The sequence below is a fragment of the Gracilinanus agilis genome, chromosome 2, assembly GCF_016433145.1.
Source record: "Gracilinanus agilis isolate LMUSP501 chromosome 2, AgileGrace, whole genome shotgun sequence".
NCBI lineage: Eukaryota > Metazoa > Chordata > Mammalia > Didelphimorphia > Didelphidae > Gracilinanus > Gracilinanus agilis.
Genome location: NC_058131.1, coordinates 169,265,562 through 169,288,749, shown reverse-complemented (window position 1 = coordinate 169,288,749; position 23,188 = coordinate 169,265,562). Strand labels below are relative to the sequence as shown.

Here is a 23,188-nt window from a genome sequence, read left to right as displayed (position 1 = left end):
TTGTGAGGAGTTTTCCTTATTTGGGGAGGGTCTGGATGGTTGTTTGTTCTCCTCCTCTGTTTGCTCGGTTGTCTGGATTTTCTCTGTGTAAAAGCTGTCGAGTGTTAAAGACTTCTTTTTTTTGTTATTATTCTTTCTCTTCTGAACTTCCTGTGACTGATTAGCCATCATTAGCCCAGCAGCTTCTCAGGTTTATCCTCGCGCTCAGTGTCTGTCAGAGATTTATTGGCTCCTGAGGTCTGAGTTCTAGTTTTTTCCCAAGGTCAAGCCCCCTGGTGGATTCCCATGCTTGATCCTCTGCAGGAGGTTCTTTTACAAGTCTCAGGGAGCTACTTCCACAGTCGTATACCCGTCTGCACTGGTTCCCCACTTAGGCTTTAGTTCCTGGTTGTGTCTGCCTCCACCCACGCCTCTGCTCAGTCGGCACTCTGCGCCCAGCGTCCTGCTCCCACGCGCGCTCAGATTTCGCGTGCGTTTTTGACTTAATGGGGTCCTAAGTCTTGCTGCTCTCAGGAACAGGTCCCGGAACTGCCGATGACTCGATGGGTGCCCCAAACTTGCTCTATTTCTTTTTAGCTGGGTTCGGAGCTATAGGTGAGTGTGGAGGGGTTGGGGGTGGGGCGGTTGCTCAGCCCGTGATTGAGTGAGAGCCCTTTATAGCCTGGAAATGTCTCGATTCCACGTACCTTCCACGCTGTGCCCTGTTGTGGGGTTCCTCCGTTCGTCTGGACTTGTTTTTATGTCCCCTTGAGGAGTTTTGTGTGTTTCGGTCAGGAGAGGTTAAGAGCTGCTTCTTACTCTGCCGCCATCTTAACCCGGAAAACCTAAAATCTTTTCTTTCCCAGAGATCTGACATGTATACTATTCTGTGTTCACTTAATTTACTTACATTTTCCTTCTTTATATTTAAGTCTTTCAACCATTCTGAATTTATCTTGGTGTATGGTGTGAGATGTTGATCTAAACCTAATCTCTCCCATATTTTTTTCCAATTTTCCCAGCAGTTTTTGTCAAATAGTGGATTTTTGTCCCAAAAGTTGTACTCTTTGGGTTTATCATACACTGTCTTGCTCACGTCACTTACCCCAAGTCTATTCCACTGATCCTCCCTTCTATCTCTTAGCCAGTACCATATTGTTTTGATGACCGCTGCTTTATAGTATAACTTAATATCTGGTACTGCTAAGCCACCTTCCTTCACTTTTTTTTTCATTATTTCCCTTGATATTCTTGATCTTTTGTTCTTCCAAATAAACTTTGTTATAGTTTTTTCTAATGTAGTAAAAAAGGTTTTTGGTAGTTTGATAGGTATGGCACCAAATACATAAATTAATTTGGGTAGAATAGTCATTTTTATTATGTTAGTTCTTCCTACCCATGAGCAATCAATGTTTTTCCAATTGTTTAGATCTAGTTTTACTTTTTTGGAAAGTGTTTTGTAGTTATGTTCGTATAATTCCTGCATTTGTTTTGGTAGATAGATTCCCAATTATTTTATATTGTCTAGGGTAATTTTAAATGGTGTTTCTCTTTCTAACTCTTGCTGCTCTAATGTGTTGGAAATATATAGAAATGCTGATGATTTATGTGCATTTATTTTGTATCCTGTATCTTTGCTAAAGTTGTTGATTATTTCTACTAGTTTTTTAGTTGATTCTCTAGGATTTTTTAAGTAGATAAGAGTGATAGCGTAGTCTCCTCCTTGCCTATTTTAATACCTTCAATTTCTTTTTCTTCTCTAATTGCTACTTCTAGTGTTTCTAGTACAATGTTAAATAAAAGAGGTGATAATGGGCATCCTTGTTTCACACCTGATTTTATTGGAAAAGCTTCTAATTTATCCCCATTGCATATGATGCTTGTTGATGGTTTAAGATATTTACTGTTTATTATTTTTAGGAAAGAACCTTCTATTCCTATACTTTCTAGTGTTTTCAGTAGGAATGGGTGTTGTATTTTGTCAAAGGCTTTTTCAGCATCTATTGAGATAATCATGTGGTTTTTGTTGGTTTGCTTGTTGATATGGTCAATTATGTGGATGGTTTTCCTAATGTTGAACCATCCTTGCATTCCTGGTATAAATCCCACCTGATCATGGTGGATGATCTTCTTAATTACTTGCTGGAGTCTTTTTGCTAGTATTTATTCTATTTAAGATTTTTGCATCTATATTCATTAAGGAGATTGATCTGTAATTTTCTTTCTCTGTTTTTGATCTGTCTGGCTTTGGAATCAGTACCATATTTGTGTCATAAAAGGAGTTTGGTAAGACTCCTTCTTTGCTGATTATATCTAATAATGTGTATAGTATTGGGATTAATTGTTCTTTAAATGTTTGATAGAATTCACTTGTGAATCCATCAGGCCCTGGTGATTTTTTCTTAGGGAGTTCTTTAATGGTATTTTCAATTTCTTTTTCTGATATTGGATTATTTAAGTATTCTATTTCTTCTGCTGTTAATGTAGGCAATTTATATTTTTGCAAATATTCATCCATATCACCTAAATTACTAAATTTATTGCTATATAATTGGGCAAAATAGCTTTTAATGATTGCCTTAACTTCCTCTTCATTTGAGGCAAGGTCTCCTTTTTCATCTTTGATACTATTAATTTGGTTTTCTTCTTTCCTTTTTTTTAAATTTTATTAAACCCTTACCTTCCATCTTAAGATTCAATACTGTGTATTGGCTCCAAGGCAGAAGAGTGGTAAGGGTAGGCAATGGGGGACAAGTGACTTGCCCAGGGTCACACAGCTGGGAAGTATCTGAGGTCAGATTTGAACCTAGGACCTCCCGTCTCTAGGTCTGGTTCTCAATCCACTGAGCTACCCAGCTGCCCCCATTTCTTTCCTTTTTTTAATTAGATTAACCAGTAAATTTTGTTTATTTTATCTGTTTTTTCAAAATACCAGCTTCTACTCTTATTTATTAATTCAATAGTTCTTTTACTTTCTACTTTATTAATTTCTCCTTTGATTTTTAGTATTTCTAATTTAGTTTTCATCTGAGGATTTTTAATTTGTTCATTTTCTAGTTTTTTAACTTGCATGCCCAATTCATTAACCTCTGCCCTCCCTAATTTGTCAATATATGCACTCAGTGATATCAATTTTCCCCTTAGAACTGCTTTGGCTGCAACCCATAAGTTTGGGTAAGATGTCTCGTCATTGTCATTGTCTTCGATGAAATTATTAATTGTTTCTGTGATTTGTTCTTTCACTAAATTATTTTGGAGAATCATATTATTTAATTTCCAATTAGTTTTTGGTTTGCCTCTCCATGTATTCTTACTAATAACTATTTTTTATTACATTATGATCTGATCATTGGTCTGGGAGTTTTTGAATTTGGCTATAATATTCCTGGAAGTTGTCAGTTGTGGATTAAATGTAGGAGGTGATTTGTGGATCCTGTCAATTTCCACTTTTCCTTCTTATTCAAGAATTTCTGGGCAATTTTCTCTGATAATTTCTTGTAAAATGCTATGTAAACTTTTTCTTTATCATGATGTTCTAGTAAACCAATAATTCTTAAGTTATCTCTTCTAGCTCTGTTCTCCAGATCTTTGGTTGAATCAATGAGGTGTTTCATATTCTCTTCAAATTTTTCATGTTTTTTATTTTGTTTAATATATTCTTGCTGCCTTGTGAAGTCATTTTCTTTTTCTTTTTTTTATTAAACCCTTAATTTTGGTGTATTGTCTCATAGGTAGAAGAGTGGTAAGGGTGGGCAATGGGGGTCAAGTGACTTGCCCAGGTTCACACAGCTGGGAAGCGGCTGAGGCCGGGTTTGAACCTAGGACCTCCTGTCTCTAGGCCTGACTCTCACTCCACTGAGCTACCCAGCTGCCCCAAGTCTTTTTCTTCTAGTTGTTGAGTTCTGTTTTTTAAAGACTGAATTTCATCCCTGGCTTTTTGGTCATCCTTCTCTTTCTGATCCGATTTTCCTCATAGATCATCTTTTGCCTTCTTTGCTTCATTTTCAAGCTGGCCAATTCTGTCTTTTAATACTTTATTTTCTTGTTTTAGCTCATGTATTTCCTTTTTCAAATTGTCTTCAGCCTCTCTTGATTGTTTTTTGAGTCCCTGAAGTTCTTGAATTGAGTTTTAAATTCTTGAGTTAATTGAATTTTGAGATCTTCCAAAGCTTGTTTCCAGTTCGCTGGAACTACTTCCTCTTTTTCTATTTCTGTTTCATTTGCTCCCTTTTCACTTTCTTGAAAGAATCTGTCAATTGTCATTTCTTTTCTCTTTTTCTGTTGCTTACTCATGTTTTTTCTCTTCCTTGTTCTGCTAGTTTGAGCAGATGTGTTTAATGATCTTTAATGAAAGATCTTCCCTCCAGGGGCAAAGGTTTGTAGTTACTTTCTCTGCCCTTGGAAGACTTCTCCATCTGTCCACTTGTTCGGATTAATCCTGTATTGATTGGATTAATCTGCCCTGAGGCTAAAACCTCAAAACCTTGAGGGGAGGGAAAAACAAACAAACAAACACCCCCAAAAAAGGTGGAGTGACAAGAAGGAGCGTTTTCTCTGAACCTAGCTCTCCAGCAGTGGGGTCCCCCTGAGCTATCTGCTGTGTTTGATCTGCTTTTCTTTCCTCTGGAAGTCCTGAGTTCTCTATCTCGGTATGAGGAAGCCAAGCTGAGTGCACTTTGGGGTTTGGCTCTCTCTGAGTCACTATCTTCTGGGCATTTTTGCTGTGTTTCTCTGGTTTTCTCCTCCAGTCACCTCTCCAGTGCCTATGTGTGACTCCCTGAGTCCTATGCCAGCAAGGCCCTCTCTCCTGACCAGTGCACCCACCAGCCCTGAGATTTCCCTGCCGCTGGAGACTCCTCACAGTACGTGGGGGAGGCGTCCTGGGATCCTGGGATTCCCCTTCTATGCCCTCAGTCACGATAGTTCAAGTATTGAAGCCTTTTTCTTGGCTCATCCCTTAATTGTGCTGCAGTAGGGTTCCCCTGCTCTGTCCTGTTATTAGATTTGGTCCTCTTTATTCTCAAAGCACATTGTTTTCTATCTAGGTGTGTAAGGGTGCGGAAGTTTTAAGATTCGCTCTGTCTACGCCTCCATCTTACCACTCCCTCCTTTCTTTTGAGGTCATTCAAAGCATAATAATTTTATTCCAGGAATCTCCAGCGGCCGGGAAATCTCAGGGCCAGTGGGTGCACTGGTCAAGAGAGAGGGCCTTGCCGGCATAGGACTCAGGGAGTCAAATACAGGCACTGGAGAGGTGACTGGAGGAGAAAACTAGAGAAACACAGATATTCCAGATAAACAAAAGACTTGCTTTTTTAAAAAAAATCAACAAGTGTTTATTATAAGTCAGGTACTCTACTAACTGCTAGAAAAAAACAAGAAAATAAAAAATAATCTGTCCCTATGATTAAGGAGTTCACATTCTAATGAGAAGAAAACAATGCCTAAAAGAACATGAGGAAAATACTAAAATAGTTCCTTCCCTCATGGAGCTTACATTGTAATGAGAGAAATAATATGCAATCATCTATGTACATGCAAGATATTTGCAATGTAAATAGGGGATAATTCTAGAGATAAGCCTTTACTCTTCTAATGAGGTGTTTCATGTATATCTGGCTCAGCTAAACAATATTCCTGACTACTAAAAGCCCTGGCAGATGTTATTACTGAGTCACTGCCAGTGCTATTTAAAAATAATTTTTATAAATGGTCATTTAATGAAAAAGAAGGCTTTCAAACATTCCTTATGAAAAGATCAGAGCTGAATAGAAAATTTGACATTTTAATACAAGACTCAAGAGAAACACAAAAAAGGTAAATATAAATAAGTTAAAGGTCTAAATAAGATTAATCTGTTTATATCCCTATGTGGAAAGATGTTACATGTAACCCCCCCAAAAAACTTTATCATGAATAGGTACTTAGAGGGAGGACATTTAGACAGAGGACAAGTGTATGAGTCTATTATGTTGAGAGGATCTCAAAAGAAGAATGGAAGACTGAGAATGAGAGATGCATTGACTGAAGAGGAAAGGGAGGTAAAGAAGAATGGGGAAAAGTATCTTACATAAGTAAAGCATGAAAGGAAGAATTTCTACCAAGGAGGGGAAAATATAGAGGTGTTCAGGGAGGACTAGCATCGCTGGTGTGAAGCCTTGCCAAACCCTTTTTAAGCCTGCTCATCCTCCTTTGGTTTCTACCTTTATTCCAACTCTTACTTGTGACTCCAAGAAGCTGTAGCAAGTACAGCAGCCACATCCTAGTAAAACCTTTTTTGGTAGACGGGTTAAGCCAAACTGAGTATAACCAAGAGGCCCCAAGCCCATTGATGAGATAAGAAGATGTCTACCGCAAGCATATGAAGACTTCCCCTGGTGGAATGGACAAATGAGAATAATTTGTTTCTATGTCCATGAAGGTGGCTAAAGCAGGCACTGTGTAGTACTTAGAATTTGGGCATATATTGAAGATGCCAAGGACACCTAATACATCCTAGGCTCTTGCCAGTCATCCTGACTTTTGGCTTGCCACTGAATTTTGATGACTCTGGAAGAGAGAATAAGACTAAGAAATTTGTGCAGCTTTGTCTCACTTAAATCTAATTCATCCACAAGTCAAGATATCACCCTATGATGTAATTGGGCTTCCTCCATAATGAAGAGTGAACAACACACACACACACACACACACACACACACACACACACACACACACTCATACATACACATTCAATTAGAATGAGAAAACTATCTGGCCCAAGAGAAGTGGACAGGGAAGGAGCTTAGAAGAAAGGATAAAGGTGATAAAAAAGAAGGCAGATTAAGGAAGACAGTAGAATTTTAAAGAAGGACAGGGTAAAAAAAGAGAAGGATAACAAGAAAATTGGTTGGAGGAAAATATATGATAATCATAACTATGAATGTGAATAAGATGAGTTCAGCCATAAAATGGAAAAGGATAGCAAAATAGATGAGAATCTAGAATCCAATGACATGTTGTTTACTAAAATAAAATTTGAAATGAAAAGACACACATAGACTTAAAAATAGAGGCTGTGCTGGAATATGTTATGCTTCAGCAAAAGTAAAAAAGGCAAGGGTAGCAGTCATTATTTCAGATAAATAAAATGCAAAAATAGAATTAATTAAAATATCATAAGCAATAAATTAATATAAAAACTGAACCTATATGTTCCAAATATCATAGCTTCTGAATTCTTAAACTTTTTTTATTCAAAGATATTTTATTTTCCCAATTACAATTTTCAACATGTTTTCCAAAATCATGATATCCAAATTATATCCCTCTTTTCTCCCTACCTCTCTTGGAGATGGTAAACAATTTGATTTGAGTTATTTGTGTATTATCTTGCAAAACATACTTCCATTTTGGTCATTGTTGTTAGAGAAAACTCATATAAAACTAAAACCCTCAAATAAAGCCACAAATAAACTAATGTGAAAAATAGTATGCTTTAATCCATGTTCCAACTCCAATTATTCTTTCTCTGGAGGTGAATAGCATTCTTTGTCCTAAGTCCTTCAGAATTGTCCTTGATCATTGTATTGCTGAGAGTAGCCAAGTTTTCCACAGTTTATTATTGTACAATAGTGCTGTTACTGTGTACAAAGTTCTCTCAGTTCTGCTTAGATCTTTCTAGCTTTTTCTGAAATCCTGCTTCTCATTGTTTCTTATAGCACAATTTTATTCCATCAACAAAATATGCCACAATTTGTTTAGCCATTCCTTAATTGATGGATATCCTCTGGATTTAGAATCTAATCCTTTTCAACCTCCAAAAAGAGCTGCTATAAGTATTTTTTATACAATTAGGTCCTTTCCCTTTTTAAAAAAATGATTTCTTTATTATACAGTTCCAGTAATGATATTTCAGGATCAAAGGATAATGCTCAGTTTTGTAGTCCTCTGGGCATAGTTCCAGAATGCCCTCCAAAATGGTTGGATCAGTTCACAACTTCACCAAAAATACATTAATGTCCCAATTTGGCATACCCTTGCCAACATTTGTCATTTTCCTTTTCTATCATATTGGCCAATCTAATAGGGGTGAGATAGAACCCCAGAGTTGTTTGAATTTATTTGCATTTCTCTAATCAATAGTGATTTAGAACATTTTTTCATATGATTATTGATAGCTTTGATTTTTTTCTGAAAATTGCTTATTCATATCCATTGACTATTTAACAATTGGGGAAATGACTTATATTATTACAAATTTGACTTAATTTTCTATAAATTTGAGAAATGAGACTTTATCAGAGAATTTGTTGTAAAATTTTCTCCCAGTTTGCTGTTTCTTTTCTACTGTAGGTTCTATTAGTTTTGTTTGTACAAAAGCCTTTTAATTTAATATAATAAAAGTTATTTATTTTACATTTTATAATGCTTTCTGTCTCCTGTCATAAGTTCTTTCCTTTTCTATGGATCTGATAGATAAACTATTCTACATTTCCTTAGCTTATGGAATCACTCTTTATATCTAACTCATATACCCATTTTGATCTTATCTTAGTATAGAGTTTGAGATACTGGTCTTCTACCTAGTTTTTGCTACACTGTTTTCCAGTTTTTCTAGCAGTTTTATTTTTCAAATAATGAGTTCATATCCCAAAAGCTGGGATATTTGTATTTATCAAACACTACATTGCTAAGGTCATTTATCCCGCCATATTATGTATGTAATATATTCCATTGACCCACCATTCTGTTTCTTAGACAATACCAAACTATTTTGATGATTACTTCTTTATAGTACATTTTGAGATCTGGTACTGCTTGGCCACCTTCCTTCATATTTTTTTGCCATTATTTCCTTTATATTCTTGACCTTTTGTTTTTTCAGATGAATTAGCATCTAAAATCTTGAAGGAAAAGTTGAATGAGTTACTGGAAGAAGTAGACAATAAAGCTATAGTAGTGAGTGACCTCAATTTATACTTCTCAGGCTTACATAAGTCTAATCATAAAATAATAAGAAGTTAAGAAGCTGAAAAATGAATATTAGAAAAGTTAGATATGATAGACCTATTGAGAATATTAAATGGGAATAGAAAGGGGCATATCTTTTCTCAGTGGTATTTGGCACCTTCACAAAAATTGACCATGTATTATATAGCACAAAACCCTTACAAACAAATGCAGAAAGGCAGAATTTTTAAATGCACCCTTTTCTTACCATAATGTAATAAAATTTACATTTGATAAAGGGCTATTAAAGCATATATTAAAAATTAATTTGGAAGCTAAATAACCAAATCCAATGACATGAGTGGATCAAAGGGAAATCATACAAACAATAATTTCATTAAATATAATAATAATAAGATATTCTACCAAAATTTGTACAATGTGGGCAAATCAATACTTAGGAAAATTTATATCTTGAAATATTTACATCAGTAAAAGAAAGAGTAGATCAATGAATTGGGTATGAAACAAAAAAATCTAGAAAAACAACAAATTTAACTCCCCAATCCCAAAATAGAAAACCTGAATAACAAAGTAGAGATTAAGAAAATTGAAAGAAAAAAATTAAGCCAATAAATAAGAAGGTTGGGAGGGGTTTTATGGGGAAAAATGACACAGGTAAGACTCTGGCTAATTTGATTATTAAAAAAGAAAGATAACAACCAAATTAGTATCCAGAATGAAAAGGGTAAATGCAGAACTGATCAAGATAAAATTTAAGCAATTATTAGTGGCTATTTTGCCCAATTCTATGCTAATAAAATGGACAATCTTAATGAAGTAGATGAATATTTACAGAAGTATAAATCACATTAAAAGAAGAAGAAATAGAATTCTTAAATAACCCTTAGAAAAAAATTTAATAATTTAAAAGGAAAACAACCCAGGTCCAGAATTACACGTCGATTTTGCCAAATATTTAGAGAATAATTCAAATACCATAAAAACTGTTTGAAAGTATAATAGGTAAAGGCATTTCTCCTACAACACAAATATAATTTTGAAACCTAAACCAGGGAGAGAAAAAATAGAGAAAGAAAATCGTAGATCAATTTCCCTAATGAATATTGATGCAATTTTTTTAATACTAGCAAGGAGATTACAATAGTATGTGCTAAAGATTATACACTATAGACCAAGTGGTATTTGTACCAGGAATGCAGGGTTGGTTGAAAATCAAGAAAACTATAAGCATAATTGACCATAACAGGAAAAAAAAAACACAAGTTATTTTATTATTTCAGTAGATACAGAAAAAATCAATTTTTGAGAAAGCACAATGCCTATTCCTATTAAAAACACTAGAAAACATAGGGATAAATGGAGTTTTTCCATAAAATTATAAGTGATATCTATTTAAAATCAAGAATAAGAATTAATTATAATGGGGATAAATTGGAAGTCTTTCCAGTAAAATCAGGGATGAAGTGAGGATATTGATGATCATTTTTTTATTCAGTATTGTACTAGAAATACTCCTTATAGCACTAAGAAAAAGAAAAAGAAGGAATGAATATAGACAATGAAAAACAAAACTCTTAGTCGTTGCAGACTCTATAATAGTGTCTAGAGTCAACTAAGAAATGATGAACAACTTAAGCAAAGTTGCAGGATACAAAATAAACCCACCCAAGCCTTTCTCTGTATATTACTAACAAAACTCAATAGGAAGACATAGAAAGAGAAATTCTTTTTAAAATAACTATAGACAGTATAATATACTTGGGACTTTACCTGCCAAGATATACATAGAATCTATAAAATGTCCCACACTGGTTCTACCCTCCCCTCCTATCATGTCTTCTGCCATTCATATTCCATAACTAACAAACTTTCTTTTTTGTACCTCTTCCTCTCATGCCTTCCATTCTTCATGTCTTCCTTCCTCTCATTCCTGTCATTTTCCAGCATTCATTAAGAGTTGGCTCCCCTCAAATCAGTTGAGTACAGATTTCATCTCATCATTCTTGACATACTGGTACTGAAGGGGAAACAGAATCCTCCTTGCTTTCCAGGCACTCCATCTGCCACATCACTCAGGTCTTCCTTTGATATATCTAGTTCAAAATGCCGTATTATTGGTGAATTGCTACTAACGTTCTTTACCTTTGAGGTAAACTGGATCCAAATGTGTTACTGAATCTAGATTCTGACAGGGCCTTTAAGTCATTTCCCTCCTTTTTCAAGGAGTTTTAACTTTAACTCTGGCCTTTATACCAAGGATATTCAGTGTACATGTTGATGCACGCTAAAACATCTTGTTCTTCAGTCTTCTCCATTCATCCACTCCACCAATTAATTATACAGGGGTATAATATTCTTTATTATTTTCAATATTCTTGCTATTTTCATTATCCACAAGTAATTTTTAAGATTAAAGAAACTGGAATTGCTTTATCTGATAATAACTTGCTATTGTTTTAAATTTTCCCATTTTCTACTCTTGCTAACCCATTCTTCATCCTCCCCATATCTTCTCTTCCTTCTACAACTCAGCTCATTTCCATGCTATACATCACCCTTGATCTGACTTCCCTTTCCTTTCTTTCAAACCATAACCCATTAATCAACCAGTTCACTAGCCTCTAGTCTTGAATCTCTTACTCCCTTGTCCTATTACTGCTGAGAGCTTACCAAACGCCAGGTCTGAAATGTTCACTTGATAAACTTCTAATACTTCAGCTTTGTTGTTCCATACTAGACAAAGTCACATAACTATGGTGCCTGATTCTAAAATTAATTGAAGTTATCTCATCTCTACTGGGTCCACAGTTTAACAAAGTGCTAAAGATGTGGAGAATTAATTTACTCCAAAGTTCTAAATGGAATGTGGACTATTGGTATTGCAGAAGGTGTCCACATGACAGCTTTGGATCCTCAAAAAAAAGAGTGAGGGAATTATTTCTATTTCAACTAAGCTTTGAAGGATGATTAAGATATCATTGGATGAAGATATAGAGGGATGGTATTATATCAGAACAAATTTGAAGAAAGGCATAGAGGTGGGAAAGCATTAATTATGTATGTAATGATGATGATTACATGGTGATTACATTTTGAGAGGCAGTAGATTGAGAAAGATATGAGTAATTTGGCGCTTAACTCAATGAAATTTGATTGCTTGTCTGATACATTTGCATTTTTATTTACTAGGTTAGCAGTTAGAAGCCATTAAGGAATTTCTCATTTCTGGAGTAACAGAACCATATCTCTGCCTAGGTAGGGGTATATATGACAATCTGGAGAGCATAAATGATAGGAAATAAGAAAACTTTTTAGGGTGCTATTTCAGTAATTCAGATGAGTAGTAATGAGGGCTTAAACTATAGTTGTAGCAATGGGAATACTAAGTGGGGGTGTGTCGAATGATGCAAGGGACATTTTGGCAATTAAAATGACAAGATTTTATGCCTGATTAGATGTTTACATTGAAGGAGAGAAAGGAAAAAGAAAGATGTTTCTGAAATTATGAGCACAAGTGACTAGAAGGTGGTATCTCTAGCTGAGCTATTAAAGATGAAGAATAAGTTTTTTTGGGGTGAAATGATCAGTTAAATTTAAATACATAGAGCTATAGATACAATTTGGATAAGTAGAGAAATCTGGCAGATATTTGGAAAGATGAATGGATTTCTAAAAAGAAAAAAAAGGCCCAGATTAAATGTGTAGATCTGGGAGTCCTTTGCAGAGAAGTTGATAGTTAAAACTGTGGGAGGTGGATGAGATCAGTAAAAGAAGGTATAAAGAAAGAAAAAGTGTCCTAAAAATAGGTTTTTATTTTTAGGAAGTAAGAGAAGAAAAATAAACCAAGAAAGAAGATGAGAAAAGAATAGTTAAAAAGAATCCATGTCCTTTCAGCTTCATTACTTCACTTTTTAATTTCAGCTTAAAATGATTTATTTTTCAACATAAAATTATTTTATTTATTAAAAACACAGAATTTTAGAGATAAAGTACAGTATACAGTAATAAAAATTATAGAAGCTGATTATTTCAGGAGAAAGGACTTTTTTCCAAGAGGAATCAATGTACTATAAAATCCTAATAGTCAAGTCATAACTCTTGTCTTATTTTAGCTTCCTACACATTCCTCTTCTGGTACTTTATACTTCCTTGTCCTTTCATCCCCAAACTTAATTCTGAAAAGACTCAAGTTGTTTTCAAGATGTGGTTTGAAATAATAAATTTCTATGGGAATGTTTATAGATTTTAGTTTATTCACGTAGTGGGAAATTTACTATCATATCAAATTACAAAAAGAAATCACAAAGTTTTGAAATGAAAAACTTGGTAAGTCTATCTACATTAATACAGTAATTTTCCTATTTTTTCTTATTCTTCTTATATTATCTACCAGTTTAATGATGGGGGTATGTGTAGACCTTCATATGATTTAGAATGTGATTTTCCTGAGATATGTAATGGCAGCTCTGAATCCTGCCCAATTGATTTAAAGGCAGTGGATGGAAGTCCATGTTCTGAATTTTCGAGTATGTGTTTTGGAGGATCATGCCAGGACCCTAATAAACAATGTCAGCGTCTGTTTGGAAGAGGTAGGCTATCTGTGTATACTTTGATTACTGTACTCAACACTAGTATCTTAAAAAAGGAACTTGATTTAGCCTCTAAAATTATAGTAAATTAAAAAAAATTATCATAAGTATTAGAGAATCAGCCCTCCAAAGTAAAAACAGTTAGCCTTGAAGTTAGGAAGACCTGAATTGATTTCCTACCTTTGATGTATCATAGGTATGTGACCAGGGCAAGTCATGGTCAATGAATACAATCTAAGTAGAACATATGATAATATAGTATAACGAAAATATTTGCCCATTCTAACCCACATTTTAAGTTCTAATCTCTTACCTATCAAATGCCTCAAACTATAATTTCAGTAGATAACCCTACGACCTATGATAGAGATGATAGCATTAGTAGTTTTAGGTGATTAAGTTGGTCACCCAGTTTCTTCATTCTATATTTGAAGGATCTATATGGTGTAACAAAATGCTGCTTGAAGGAACATATTCTTTAGGGAAGAATTTAAGGTGAATTGTGTGACTTTTTATCCAATGGACCTTATATTAGAGATGTAGATGCAGACTTTTCTAAGATGATAGTATCATTATTTGCTAGGATATCAAGTATTATTATACTTGAATGTCTTATCCTGGCACTAATTCTTTTTTAGTTCATAAAATCTTAAGAAAACTTGATTATCCCAGGGTAGACCTTGTGTTTTGTGACAGTCCTCTGGTATAAGTGAGTCCCTCCTGAGAGGACATAGGATTCTCCTTTTGACCCTTATTTTCTGTAATTGGGTTCACAGTATTATACTCCCCTAGTGTAGGTACAGCTGTCAATACAAAGAAGTTAAAAATGGGGAAGGCATCAGAAAGAGAAGGCAATCTAGGGAAGCAGGAAATAATCTGAGGAGGTGTGAGTTACAGAGTTGATTTCATCTTACAGAATGATGAGTTTCTGAGTATTATGAAATTCCAGTGTTCAGCCAGGTAGGAAATTATACAGATTATTTCCTGGTTGTTTTCCTCAAGTAGAGTGTCTGAGAGGAACACCAGGATATCTACATGTCAAACAGAGGGAGGGTTGATACTAGGCATAGGGGATACTAAGAAGGTGTGAGGGTCAGAGGTTATTTCTTCTTACAGAAGGATGATTTTCTTGAAATGATGAAATCTAGGAGATTGGCTAGGTGGAAAATGATGAAGCGATTTCCCTGGCTGATGCAATTTGGCCAACCCCACTCCTTCCCCCACCTCCACCAAGAGTTAATTACCCAATTACTAGAAAGGCAGAGGGACTTGGACCAGGCTGCTCCCCTCCCTCTCTCCAACATACCTGATGACATTTTCCCACATCTCCCTCCCCTCTGCACAGGGGGTAAGGTAGGTAGCTCACAGGAGGCAGAGCTGGAGGGGAGCAGAGCACTCAAACCTTCTCCCTCTCTACACTTCACTGAGGACATTCCTCACTTCACTTACCCCTCTGCCCAGCAGCCCAATGGGAGCACTTTCTTCCTCCCTTGTGTGGGATGAAGGGGAGAGAGGGCAAGTCACGTAGTCTCTGGGGGTGGACATGGCACTCGGTCTGGGGTGGTGGGGCCCAGCACTCCATCTCTAAAAGGTTCACTTTCACTGAGATGGGGCAAAATTAAAGATTAGTAAAAGAGTAGGAATAACAGATGAAAGTTAAGGTGGAATGTAAAGGTTTATGTAGAGAGGTTTGCCTTGGCAAAGAGAAGATCTACATCTTCATTTGAGATGAGTGTTTGAAAGAGGAGAAAATAGGGAAGACATCTGCACTCTTAGTAAACTAACCTTTATTTTCTCTTCTCTTATTGCTATTGTTATCATTTTCAGACCTATAACAAATGATAGCAGAGAAAGTAGTCACCTTTGCTTTTACTCATGTGTTTTGGGAGATCAGGTGGGGTGAGAACCTTCTAATGTATACCTTTTGCATGTGATATTTGCTTTTGTTTTAGATAGATACTTCTTATATTAAAAGGTTCATCTATACCAATATTTTTTAGAGTTTTTAGCTTAAATGAGTGTCATGTTTTGTCAAAGGTTATTTTTTTTAACATCTACTGGGATAATTGTGTAGTTTGGCATATTTTGATTGTTAATGTTATTAATTTAATTGATTGATTTGCTAATGCTTTACTATCTCTTCATCCTTAGTATAAATCCAACATGCTCACAATGAATGATTTCTTGGAAGAATTCCTTGAGTCTGTTTGACAGAATATTATTTAAAATCTCTGTATCAGTATTCATTACTGTTATTGGACAATAGTTCTCATTTTTTCATTCTTTTAAAAGGAATCTGATTAGGTGTTTTGTTCTCAATTTGTTTAGTACCAATTATTCTTTTAATGATACCAATTGTTCTTTAAAAGTATGACAGAATTATCCTTTGAACCCCTCAGAACTAGGAGTTTTTTACTTGGCCATTCCTTTACAGTCAGTTCTATTTCTTTTTCTCATATTGGATCATTTAAGATATTTAAGATCTCTTTTTTTTGTGTTAATTTGGGTAGTTTATATTTTGGAAGTAATTTCTTTGTTTCATTTGTGTTCAATTTTGTTAGCATATAACTAACCTTAGTAGGGTTTGATCCTTTTTATTGTATTATACCTTGTTCATTTGCTACTTTAACTGTCTCTGACCTCATCATTGCATGAGAATTGCTCTCTTCAAAGTTACTAATGACCTCTTACTTGCCAAATCCAATGGCCTTTTCTCAATCTTCATTCTTTTTTATTTCATCTCTCTAGGTATTTTGGGACAATATTCTTTCCTTGTTTCCCTATTACTTGTCACACTACTTCTTGGTTTCCTTTGCTGGATCCTCATCGAGATCATGCCCTCTAACCATAGATATGAAGCGGGGTTCTTTTCTGAGCCCTCTTCTCTTCTCTGTCTATACTTCTTCCCTTTGTGATCTTGTCAGCATGGCTTCAGTAAGTAAGAATTTACTTACCATCTCTGTTATGATGATTCTTGAATCTACCTTTCCTGTCCCAATCTCTCTGCTGACTTTTAATCTCACATCTTCAACTACCTTTCAGACATCTTAAACTGGATTCAAGTAGACATCTTAAACTTAACTTGTCCCAAACTGAATGAATTGCCTTTACCCTTAGAACGCCCACCTCCAAACTTTCCTATTACTATGAAGGACACTACTGTTTTCTTAGTCCCTTAAAATCACAACCCATGTGTAATCCTTGATGCCCCACTATCTCTCATTCCTTTTATTTGATCTCTTTCCAAAGATGATTAATTTTGTGACATCCCTTGACTATTTTTCCTTCTCTCCTTTGCCACTACTCTGGTGGCTTATCACCTTATGCTTGGACTACAGCAATAGATTGCTGTTAGGTCTGCCTACTTCATGCTTTCTACATTTTTTTCTCCTTTATCCATTTGCCTAAGTAATTTTCCTAAAGCACAGGCCCATCCAAATCATTCCCTTCCTCAATAATGTCCAATGACTCCCTATTGTGACCAGAATCAAATGCAAAATCCTGTTTCATATTCAAAATCCTACCTCTTATTCAGTTTTCCCAGACTCCTTATATCTTACTCCCTATAATGTACTTTGGGATCCAGTAACATTGGCCTCCTTACTGTTCCATGAATAAAACACTCCTCTGTCTTTCAGCTCTCAGGCATTTTCTTTGACTATTTCTCATGCCTGGAATGCCCACCATCCTCATCTCTGTCTGGATTCCTTCTAGTTCCAGCTAAAATATCTTTTACAGGAAACCTTCCCCAACCCCTTTTAATTTAAGCACCTTCTTATTTGGAACTATGCTCAAAGAGCTATAAAAATGTGCTTACCCTTTGATCCAGTATTACAACTACTGGGTCTGTATCCCAAAGAGATAATAAAAAAGGGGAAAGGACCTATTTGTACAAAAATATTGCAGCTCTTTCGTAGTGGCAAAGAATTGGAAACTGAGGGGATGTCTATCATTTGGGGAATGGCTGAACAAATCTTGGTACATGTTGGTGATGGAATATTATTGTTCTATAAGAGATGATAAGAAAGATGATTTCAGAAAAAGCTGGAAAGATCTGTGTGAACTGATGCAGAGAGAAACAAACAGACCTGGGAGAACATTATACATAGTAACAGCAATATTGTACAATGATCATCTTTGAAAACTTGTATACTCTCAGCATTACAATGAATGATCTGAATGCTATCTACTTTCAGAGAAAGAACTGTTGGAGTCATCTTTCACATAATAGAATTTATGGTTTTATTTTGGGGTTTTGGTTATGATGTATAGTTACAATAATGACCAATATGGAAGTATGTTTTGCATGACAATAAAAACTTTTTTTAGAAAAGGAAAAAAATTAAGTGCTCTCTCTGTTAACTATTTCCTATTATGTATGAGCTGTCTTTTGCTTTTTCATATCCCTAGCACTTGGCACAGTAACCTGGCAAATAGTAGGTGATTAATAGACATTTATTGACTGACTGACACCCATCAAATTGATAAAATTGACAAAAAAGGGCAATGATTGTGAGAAAACAGGCTTGTTTTGATGTTCTCCTAGAAAAAAATGTAGAATTCTGACTCCAAACAGCGTGTTAAACTTTGAATTACTGAACAAATTATGGCATATGAATAAACTGGAAAACTATTACATTGTAAGAAACAAAATGTATGGTTTCAGTGAAACCTGAGAAGACTTTATAGATTGATATAGAATGAAGTGAGCAGAAACAGAATAATTCATAAAAAATAAAAATATAAACAAAACAACTTTGAAAGACTTCAGCTGTCTCATCAATGTAGTGATCAACCATGATTCCAGAAACCCTCAATGAAGAATGCCTTCTCCTGATAAAGAAGTGATAGACTATTATGTAGAATGAAATACATTTTTGATATGCCCAATATAAGAATTTGTTTTACTTTATTGCATGTATTTCTTTTTATTTTTTCCAATGGTGATAGAGAAAAGGGAGACAAAAATAATTGCTCATAATGTGAAAAAATGTTGCAGAGAGGATTCTAAAGCACAAATGTGTCTTGACATACAGTATGAGAAAATGAACAAATATTGGCCTGATAAAATATAAAATTTTATAGACACTTTAGAGATTATGGAACAACAATAAAACATTCTGGGGGGCTTAGTGGATTGAGAAGCAGGCCTTGAAACAGGAGATCCTAGGTTCAAATCTGGCCTCAGACACTTACTAGCTGTATGACTCTGAGCAAGTTATTTAACTCTCATTGCCTAACCCTTACTGCTCTTCTAAGAGAGAAGGTAAGTTTTTTTTTTAAACCAATAAAACATCCTAGAATGATTTAGAGAGAAATGAAATTTGTAAGAAACTAGGAAGCAATAAATGCCAAAATTTATAGCCTTCAAAACAAAAATAATTAGTATGTAATGTAATAATTAGTCCAAGGCCGACATTTTCAACTTCCTCTGCTTACCTGGAAAATTTTCCCATTGGGCTAAAACTACTACATTTTCCAGGGCATTTAATTATTCAGATTTACTATTTACACCTTTGGGATTCTCAATTTGGTGGTACTTCATCTAGGTACCTTTCGATTTTAGGACTAAAACTGAATCATGATCAAATGAAGAGGCTTTGAGACATAGTGGAATCATCAACAAGTAGCAACAGGGTGTGAAGTTTTGTATTTTCCAACGATAGGTATATCATAATTATTCACATGCTCTGCTTTTTCCCATTCATACTAATAGAAAGATCCATACTATGCCAGTCATGGAGTTCACCACATATATAGACAAAACAATGGAAAACATATGTGAGAAAGAAAATCCTTGGTTATTCAATTTTATTTCTAAATTCTCAGCTTCCAAAAATGGTCCCTTTGCCTGCTATGAAGAAATCAATAGTCAGCAAGATAGGTTTGGGAACTGTGGCCGACATGCAGAAAATAAATTTGCATTCTGTAATTGGAGGTATGTTTTGACAATATTTCATTTGATAAAAAGAAGGTTCAATGATTTCTTCATCATGAATAATCTCTATATGGTAACCCGCGAATACAGCCTAGGATTTGGGGTAGTCTATTTTACAGCTACTATTCTTAAGATGTCATCTCAGTAAATGTCTTTGTTTTGAGCTAATTGTATCTACTATTAAAAATGAGTGTACTGTTGGAAGCTAGTGAATTTCAAAAAGTAAACCCACATATTTTTCTTCCTCCTTCTAGAAGCCATACTCCTTAGAGTTGTCTTTTGCCTAGACTGAATGTTATCTGCTTTCTAATTCTATAAAACCTGGTTGAAGAGTTCTTTAACCTTTTAAAAACAGTGCCACTCTCTAGTTCTATCTGAATTCCTTGACCTGTGATGATATTTGTATGAGATATTTTAAACATACATCCATTGGTGAGTTTTGAAGATATCTGAAAATAAATATGTACACTTCACACTTCATTTATTCATTCCACAAACACTTATTAGTGTTTTGACTAGTTTTGATTAGTGTTTACACATTTTGTGTAAGGAATTTTATACGTTAAAGAAGAAAAATATCAATAACTAACTGAAAAATATTTTGCTCCCAAGTTTAATTTACATGTTTGAAGATATACGTGTTTAACTCAATTACTAAATCAACATGCATTTATTAAGTGCTTCCTTTATGTCAGGAACTGTTCTAAGACAAAAAATAGTGCCTACCTGCAAGGAACTTAGATACTAATGGTAGAGACAACATACATAAACATAGATACATGTAAGACAAATTCAGAGTAGATGAAAAGTAACCTTAGAGGAGAAGTTATAGTTAAAATTTAAAAACTTTAAGTTGTTGCAAGATCTACTTCTCTGAATTAAGAACCATATCCTTGCATAAAGGAAGTGTGTTTATAGAATTAACAAATATCATAGATATGCAACATCCTGTCTGAGACTTCTCTACAATTTAAATTTGCAAGTTTTGGATTGGGTCTCTAAATAGTGACTATTATAGCTCTAGTGCAAGGTACATTGCCAATTCACCTTTTCAAATCTACAGGTCACAAACTTCCATCAGTGCATTTATCTTTAATGGTTAGTCAGTAGAAAAAAAGACATTTATTGAGATGACATTATAAGAGTAGCTGCAAAATGAATTCCCTCAAATCCTGGACTGTATTGTCTTACAAATACACTTAACATGAAAAGGCACACACACACAAGACAGTAGAATGACATGCACATAAGAGATATACTTGTCCAAGGCAACTCAAGCTTTTGGCATAGCAGGCCCTTACCTCTTTCAGCAGTTACTCATGATATTTTCATGACGCTTCTCCCTGGGTGCAGTTTTTCTCCTGGGAAGATTTTTTTGTCTGTGCTTTACTGGGTCTGCTCCACTCCACAGCTTGACTAGACTGCCAAAACTAATGTTTTCATGAATCTATAGCTATTCCCTTCTCTGTAGCCAGAAGTCATACTCTTAAAGATTTTATCTCTCTAAGACCTGCTTACTCTTCAATGTTGTACCCATTTCTGGGTTGGTAGGTCCATTGCAAAATGTCCTGGACAATGTGAGAGGAGAGAAATTCCCTTGCTGCCTTTCTTGTTTGTCTTCTGTAGAAGGCAAAAAGATAGAGTGGTCTTTCAAAAAACTAGATTCTTTCCCCTTAGGTTCTTCTTTCTTTGTTTTTCTAGAAGTTTTACTCCTTAGGATTGTCTACTGTCTAGACTGAATGTTATCCATCCTCTTCTTCTGTCAAGCTTGGTTGAATACTTATTTAAATATTATAAATGGTTAACAAAGCCACTCTCTAGTTTTGTCAGATTTTAATATTTTTGTATCATTTAACACTTTATTGTCTCTGTTGACCAGACCTCTCACACTGTTTAACTTCATTAAATGATTATTATTGGGAATCAGTTGACCAAGGTTGTCCCATTTTGTGTTTAACAATTAATTTCATTGTTATATTTGCAGGAATCTCCTCTGTGGAAAGTTAATTTGTACATACCCATATCGAAAACCATATATTCGAGAAAATGTTGCTGTGATATATAGTTATGTGTTAAACACTGTCTGTATAAGTTTAGATCACAAGTTTAAACAAAATGTTCGAGATCCAATGTTGATTTCAAATGGAATTCCATGTGATGTTAAGAAGGTAAATGATTAGCATCGCTTTATGAAATATTACATATTTTTCCCATAAAAGTTCACTTTTTTCAGTACAAAATATGTGTAAAGTTAAAATAGATCATTCTCCAATGAATACTCACCAATTCTGCCACCAATATTATTTGGCCATAGGGACTTTGTTGCTTTTGTAGCCTGTCACATAATTCTCTTGAAAAGCAATTTTCTCTGAGCCACAGTTTAAACCTTAGAATTGCACTACACTTCAAGGGTCTCTAGGATAATTCTAGAGGCATTTCCATTTTGAAAATCATTTTTTCAGGAAAACATTGATATGATCTATATTTATAAGAATTTATATGTATAAATATAAATTATAGTTTAAATCACAGCAGTCCAGATCTTGTGAAAATGAAATATAATTCTACCCTGATATTAGGAGGATGCATGAATTCAAATTTAATTATTAAACTAAATTCCTGACTTTAACATTGTTGAGAACCAAAAGAACCCAAAGTTACTCTGGACTTATAGAATGCAGGTCATGACTCCCAGCTAATACATTTATGTATTTAGCTTTTTCAAAAAGTTCAGCCTATCCAACTTATGGCTTCCTGTCATTGAACTGTAAATTGTGTTAATAATTATGAAAATATAGTTGTTTGAGGAAGGAATCTTTGATACTGAGGAGTATATTTTATAAGAATACATAAAAACAAATTTGATCACATAATTCTAATGAAGATTAATAAAATTTTGTGAAATCCACTTGGAAATTTTATTCATTGATACCATTATTTCAAAGATATCAAATAAAGAATACTTTATATTTTTGTAATGCTTTATGACTTTCAAAGCACTTTTACATGCACTCCCTTTTAATCTTCATCAAGTCTCTGTAAAGTATTATTATTAGATAGCTATTATTATCCCCATTTTTTAACAAATAGGGATGGGGAAAGAGAAAGAAAAGGGAATAAACATTTACATAGTGTCTACAATGTATCAGGTACTATGCTAAGCACTTTACAAATTTTATATAATTTGATGCTCACATCAACCCTGTGAGGTAGGTGCTATTATTATCTTCATTTTATGTTTGAGGAATCTGAGGCAAACAACAGTTAAATTACTTTCCCAGAGGCACATAGTAAATGTATGAGACCAAATTTGAATTCATTTCTGAATTTAGACCTATTACTTTATCTACTGTACCACCAGCTACCTCAGTGAGGGTAAGAATGAGAATGGGCATGGGAATAAGAAGTTGTGTAAGGGAGATAAATTATCATGTCCATAGACACATAGCTAATAAAATGACAGTGCCAGTGCTAGAATTCTGGTCCTCTGATAATAAATAGTTTAGTCCTTTCTTCATGTCATCATTAAAAAGATTACCTATCTAATGTTCAGTGATGGAGGTTTTCATGTCTTGTGCTAGAAATCTTTGACTTCATTAAATAGACACAGGTACAGTATAAAAAATCAAAAATAACAGTTTAGATGTATACTTAATACTGTTCCCACAATAATTAAGTGGTCATATCCATGTACATTTCTACGTAATTCCAAATTCTTTAATTATTG

At 34.6% G+C, this 23,188-nt stretch overlaps 1 protein-coding gene across 1 annotated transcript in view; it reads left to right on the top strand.

Annotated features, from left to right (window-relative positions):
* The window catches only part of LOC123233422 (disintegrin and metalloproteinase domain-containing protein 32-like), a 131,263-nt gene that overhangs the window by 90,289 nt on the left and 17,786 nt on the right, over nt 1–23,188 (top strand). Inside the window, exons 14-16 of the mRNA XM_044659536.1 lie at nt 13,328–13,523; nt 19,353–19,461; nt 21,446–21,629. Coding sequence (XP_044515471.1) covers nt 13,328–13,523; nt 19,353–19,461; nt 21,446–21,629 — 489 coding nt within the window. The remainder of the gene's footprint in view (nt 1–13,327; nt 13,524–19,352; nt 19,462–21,445; nt 21,630–23,188) is intronic.